Genomic DNA, 6,593 nt, shown 5'->3' on the forward strand with positions numbered 1-6,593 from the left:
ACAGTGTGAAGAGAGCTAATTTGTGAGGAAATGTCACTCCTGAAAAGATGATATGCCTCGCTCTCATGGCAGAAGCAATTCTTGCCATCACAGCTTCACAAGCCTTGATTTAAACTGATCAAACCAGACACCTGCCTATGCAAAATAATGACTTATATCAGCATCAAGAGAGAAATACAAGCTTTGAAGTTAGAAAATATTAATCTGATACTGTGATGTGTGAGTTCTTATACCTAAGCACTTGCCTACTGCAAAATCTTCATTTCACTTAAACAAGAGTCCTAAAATACACTCAGACTGAACAGCAGAAAAGACATTTCTCTGAAACAAGTGACATATTTATTTTTTCTATTTCTTTCCTCCCCAAGAAACTGTTTTCACATCCCTGCAAGCTTTCTGGAGGGTAACCAGTTGCAGCTCCACAGGAGGGTGGCTGGGGAGGCATGCGGGGGGAAGAAGAGGAAAGGTGTCACTGCTGAGCAAATAACTTTCCAATAATCTTTCCCACAGTGTGAGTTTTCCACCTGGGAAGTCAAACACAAGGGTCAACATTTTCTACTTTAGATGTTTACACTAAACAAACAGCCAGTTTTTAAAGGGGTTGTGCAACCCCACTTCCAAGCAGAGCAGGAGGTCACTGGGGCTGTTTGCTTTTGAAAGCCAGGCTATTTTTACTTTATCCATGCAGGCACCTGTAATTTTTCTGGATATAAACTGTATGCCTTTGAGACTCTTCATCTGTCATCTGCTCTTCCTACACTTCAAAAGCTGAAGGAAGTGAAGTCTATTATGACAGGCTAGCACAACAAATAATGTTACAATGAACCATGTAAAAAAAAGCCCTCCAAAAATCAAGCTCATCAACAAATTTTACCATAATCTGCATTAAATCTCTATCTGTGATCAGTCTTGCAAGCACTCATGGAAGTTTACCAACTTTAGCACATTATGTATTGCCACAATCTCAAAAATAACCCAGATAAAGCATATTACTTGCCCCTCTTGAGTCTTAGGGTTTAGTTTTTAAGACTGATTTAGCTAAAGAGTTATTTAATTTTCAATTTAAGAGTTCTGATAGGCTTCAGGCTGATCTTACCCAGCTGAGAAATCCATCTCTCTGGTACTTGTTACAGAGAATTTAACATGGTGACATTTATGAGTTCCTTCAGTAGTAGCACATAAGATCAGGCTATCAAAGTATTTCAGCATAAACAACATTCAGAGAAGGTTTTAACCCATTACACTGAGAAAAGAAATTTCAAGTGTCTGGTTTTGGTTCCTTGTTCATGCTGCGTTCTGAGGTTCTTTTAATAAAAATTTTACTTATGTCCCTAAGTAGGCTTTTTGCCTTAAACATCACATTTAAGAGGCACATTCACTTTAGTACTGCAAAATGTGGTCTCTTTGTTACTAACAGCAAAATTTCCTGGAGTCAACACTCTCTATCAGGAATTGGCTATTACACAGACATCTTAGCCCCTGAGTATTAGATTTACCTGGACCAAAAGCAAACCAGCACTCCAGATTCAAAGAAGCAATGCAAAGAAAAGCATGACTGTGCCCTGAGTCAGCTCAGATCCAGTGGTCTTATTAATCTGGACTCTACACCACAGAAATTGGGCTCTTCTAGACCTGAGCTGATCCTGGAAGCAGCACAGCCACAGTCACAGAGTTTAGGCCAGGGAATTAGGCCCTGCCAGCACCGAGTTGGCTCCACATGAAGGCATTTCACATGCCACATGGCTTACTTGTAAACCAGGACAAAGCCACCCACAGGTAACCAAGGGCTGACTAACTTGGACAGAGCAGGACTGGCTCCTGTTAACTCATTCATGACTAACACATTGCATTCAATTCCACAGTAATTGTAGCAAATGGACCAAACAATTCCTCAGAGTGAACTCACCTTGGGCTTGCCCTGGAGACAAGTGACTGTTTTTTCTGGCATTCACTGCCAGCACATCCTCAACAAACTGTTCAGTCAACAAGTGTCCAGCTGCTGTATCAGTGTTGGCAGGATATCTGCCTCGTTTCTTGTGTTTCTTCCTCCACATGTCCTCCTCCTCCCTCTCATCAGAACCAGAAGATTTCTGCAGAGCCCCTCGGTGTCTCAGGCTGTTTGATGCTCTCCCACCAAGGCTGTCACTCACATTTAACAGGCCAGATGCAGCTCCACGCTGATACACATAATAGTCTTCCTCCACTTCCAAGTCTCCCTCTGGACTCACAATGGCATTTTTTTTAAGAGAACATCTGTTCAGAGCACTTTGGGGTTTATCGTTCTCAAACCCAGGGAGGGGCTGCTCCAGGTGAGATGTTCTGACTGGTGAATAGCTGTGCATGTTTATCCCATTCCTGACGGGATTATCCTTCACCAGGCCTCTCCTCAGAGGCAGGTCCAGATCCAAGCTGGGGTCATTGGAGAAGCCTTCTTCCAGCTGCATCTTCTGAGCAATGTGGTTCAGGTAGGACTGGAAGCGGCCGCTGTGGTGCTTCTGCAGGAGCCTGGCGTAGGCGCTCTTCTGGGAGGCAGCAGCCTTGCTCACTCCCTCCTTGGCACCTTGGGCACAAGCTGCACTTCTCACAGGCCCCAGCTGATCCATAGTGCAGCGAAAGGCCCAAACTTCTGACAGTTGTAAACAGATACAGAGGGAAAAAAGGTTTATTTTCCTGAAGCAAAGTGTCAAATTATTGATTACAGCAAATGACACAGAAGAATAACATTTTTGCAGAAAAGGAATTCTGGGTTTGTAAATCACGCCAGTGTGAGGAAGAGATTTCACAACACACTCAACATCTGCCCTGCACCAAATCCCTGTCCATAACTTGAGTGACCATAGCCCATAAGCTGTACCTGCCCACGCACCACATAAAAGAGGGATTTTGTCCCACCTCAGATACACAGAATTCCTTTAATCTGCTCTTCCTTGCCTTTGAAAAATCCAGGAAAATTAAAGCATCAGCTGACAGACTGACCAGAAGCATCAGTTTAGTGGTTATCAGAAGCAAAATCTTGTCATGTCCAGCCTGGAGTCCTCAAAAATAACTGCATCCTGGATGAAGCTCTTCACTGTTGCTGTCAAAAGCAAACACTGCCTGTCACCTCCCTCCCACAACAAATGACACTTCTCCATTGTACAGGACAGTTCCTTCAAACACCAAGACTTCCCATTTCAGCCTATCTTTTTAGCCGTGAACTCCCTGCCAGTGCAACAGAAGTAAAATAATAATTATCTTGCAAGAGCTCCTAATTCTTACTGACTGAGACACACTGCCTGCAGCTCCATCCAGCACCAGTTTCTGTAGGTGGTGTTACACCTCCACCTTTGCTACATGGGCATGAAACTTAAGCAGATCAAGCAACTTTCAATTCCTTTCCAGCTGCTTTAGCTTTTAAGCTTTTGGAGCAAAACAATCCACTAAATTATGCTCAGCTACTTTGAGGTAAATTACAGGTATAGACAGGACATAGCAATGATTTTTGCTGTATGTAAAATCAAAGAAGAATGCAAGAATTTCTTGATAATGGAGCCCAGTGCAACTGCTGGCTTCTGTGTGTTTTCATAAAAATGCCTCTTTTTCACTTCAGGACAAGTCTGAAGCTGAACAGCTGAACTTCACCCCAGCTGGTCCATGAAGAATGTCAGGGCTCACTGTCATCTCTGCTATCCCAGAACCACGGGGCACTGGACTCTAAGTTTCAATAAGGATGCTGCCCATTAACTTCTCCCTTCCCTTCTCTAAGCACAGAGATGTTGGCAGGACAGAATACAGAGAGCAGCAAAAGGGAAATTTATCCTCGCTTCCCTACTCCCACCACGCTTGGAATTTTTCTTTGCCCTTGCTCACCCCTCCTCTCCCTCTCACTGCTGCTGCACAGAGGACAAGCAGCCAGGCAGTCTCCTCCATGCCCACCCTGCCTGGAAGGGGGCATCACCCAGCAGGGACCAAGGGCTGCACAGCCAGCTCCTCCTCCTCTCCCTTTTGGAGAAACGAGGCACATTGCACTGGGATTTACTTCAGCAGTTGGGCACGGATGTGAGCGGGCTTCACAGTGCAAAGCAAAAATTAAAAATCCCTGAACAAATAGGAAAAATTCTTTATGTGGTTTGCGATTCTTGTTCCTAAGATTTTCCATTGGTGCTGGCCAATAGCTAAACTCTTCTAAGAGACTGACCTGCTACCGAGCTATTACCCAACACACGGGTAGGCCTGCACCAGCTTTCTTTGATCGTCACCTTCTCCTGTCGCCAAGGCAACAGAAGCAGATAACATTTATAAAAGCCAGTGAGACCACTCTCCAAACAATGGTTTGGTTCCAGGAGACAGGAGTTTGTCATTCTTATTTACCAGTAAAGAACAAACATTCCCAGCTTGTTTCCACAGTATTTTCTACAACTTGAACCGCATTAGCAGTCAGCAAAGCAGCGCTGAAAGGCACAAGCCCCTCCGCATCACAGTTTCATTATCAGCCTTCCGCGGGCAACCAGGAATTGAAATATTCCCCGGAGGGCGGAGGGAGGGCAGAGGTGGGTACAGGTATATCCGCCCTGCCTGGGCACGGTGATAAGGGCGAGTGAAACGCCACGATGGCAGGGCAGAGGGAGGACACTCGCTGAGCCGGGCGCAGGCGAAAGCCGCCCCTGTTTTTGTCACCCGGCTGCTCCTGGGGACCCCCAGCGCCCTGCACCACCCGGCCCGGGGTGTCCAGCCCCCCGGCCAACGCTCCAGCAGCACACAGCCCCGCACCCTCGCCCGCCGCCTCTCCTGCCAGCCGCCCCGGCCCCCCGGCAGCTCCTGCCGGGCCCGGAGCCGCCGGACAGCGACGGGACAGCCAACTGCGGGGCCCGGCTGCGGCGACGCTGCCACCGGGCGGAGCGCCGCTAGGCCGGGCTCCGCAGTCCCCGCTCCCCTGCCCGGTCCTGGTGCCCTGTCCCGGGTCCCGGTTCCCTGTCCCGGTCCCGGCCCCGCTCACCGGCGCCGAGGCCGCTCCGCTCCGTTTGAATGTCCCAGCGCCCCGTCCGCTTCCGGGGCAGCGGCGCCTACGGGCCGCGGCGGGGCCCAGAAGGGCTCAGCGCGAAGCGCTCGCTCCTCAGCGGCGCGGCCGGGCGGGCGGGGGGATCCCGGCGGCGGCTCCGGTGTCCCGGGTCCCAGCCCCGCTCCCCGCTCTGCAGAGAGGTCCCCGGCGGCCCGGGGGAACGGGAGCCTCCAGGCAGCCTGGGCTCCTCTCGGCCAGCACAGCCTGTGAGGCTGGGAGCCCACCGGGGCATGGCGGGGCCGTGGGGGCAGGAGGTGCCGGCGCCCAGCACGGAGTGTCCCTGCCGGGACCGGGATCCCGGGGGATTTTGGCAGCCACCGGGATCCCCGGGGGCTTTGGCAGCCATCGGGATCCCCGGGGGCTTTGGCAGCCACCTGCTTCCAGCCGGGGTCAGCGGAGCCTCCTGGGATGGGTTGCTCCAGCTTACGGCCAGCGCTTCAGCTTCATCCAAATTTGTATCCAGATCAGTGAAAAAAGCACGGTTAGCTGATCTAATATTGTAGAGATCTGAGTCTGGTGTTGTTCCCGAGGAAACTCACGGCTTTGCAAGAACCTGCGCCTCCAAAAGCCCATGGGAAACCTCCTTCAGCACCTACAGAGCCTCACCTGCACTGCAGAGAAGAGCAGGCTCCAGGATCCCATTCCCTGAGCTCTCTGGGATCCCGTTCCCTGAGCTCTCTGGGATCCCGTTCCCTGAGCTCTCCGGGATCCCATTCCCTGAGCTCTCTGGGATCCCGTTCCCTGAGCTCTTTGGGATCCCTCTTCCTGAGCTCTTTGGGATCCCATTCCCTGATCTCTCCCTGCTCTCCTGGCACTGGGAGTTGGGCAGAGACAAACCTGCTGATCCCGTGCTCACCCAAGTGACAGCAGCCAAGGAGTGACCAGCCCTTGGTGCTGAGCAGCAGTGCCTGGCCTCCTCCAGGGTAAGTCGGAGCCTGTGGATCAGAGGGTGTCATTAAAGCATGAGACCAGAATCAAGAGCTGGCACTTTTATTGTCTCTCTTTCTGTGACCACAGACCTCTCACAAGGCTCTATAGCAGAGTCAGGCTCTGGCTGACAGAATATGTGGTTTGGTCACCCTGGAGTTACCTGCAAACTCCGGCTGTGTTGCCAAAGAATTTCAACCAGAAGAAAATCTGGAGAGCAATAAACTCTCTTCATGGCACCCCCAGTCAATCCCATTTGAGCTGTCTGCCTGGAGAATACCCTCAGTAGATCCAGAGGGATGTGAACTGGTGTCTCCAGGCAGGGTTCTGATGGGGAAAGGCTCTGTTTAGTCTTCATTTTGGCAGAAACATCTGAGCAGGCATCCATGCTGCCCCTTCACTTGGGGTGGGGAAGAGCTGGCCCCACGGTCCTTGTTCTCCATCCCGCATGCTGCAGATCAGTGTGCACATTGCCTGGTGTCAGCCACCTCTGAGGCCCGTGAGGCCACATCTGCCCAGGCTGCAGCATCACCTGTGACACCACCTGGCCCCTCAGCCATTCCCACGGGGCCGTGGCAAGCCCAGACCACTCCAGCTCCAGCCCTCGGGTGGGTCGCGGGAGCTGCCC

The 6,593-nt window shown here is 50.9% G+C and overlaps 1 protein-coding gene across 3 annotated transcripts in view; it reads right to left on the reverse strand.

Annotated features, from left to right (window-relative positions):
• DIS3L2 (DIS3 like 3'-5' exoribonuclease 2) overlaps positions 1–5,258 on the reverse strand; it is a 179,853-nt gene extending 174,595 nt beyond the window's left edge. The window contains exons 1-2 of one of the 3 annotated variants that reach the window (XM_064385523.1): positions 4,976–5,258; positions 1,907–2,626 (exon numbers count right to left, since the gene is read on the reverse strand). In XM_064385523.1, the coding sequence (XP_064241593.1) occupies positions 1,907–2,603 (697 nt within the window). In that variant the 5' untranslated portion in view covers positions 2,604–2,626; positions 4,976–5,258. Of the gene's footprint in view, positions 1–1,906; positions 2,627–4,975 lie in introns of those variants that run through there. The other 2 variants (XM_064385524.1, XM_064385525.1) reach the window with 2 other exon arrangements.
• Between the last annotated feature and the right edge of the window lie 1,335 nt (positions 5,259–6,593).

Source organism: Passer domesticus, chromosome 11, assembly GCF_036417665.1.
Source record: "Passer domesticus isolate bPasDom1 chromosome 11, bPasDom1.hap1, whole genome shotgun sequence".
NCBI lineage: Eukaryota > Metazoa > Chordata > Aves > Passeriformes > Passeridae > Passer > Passer domesticus.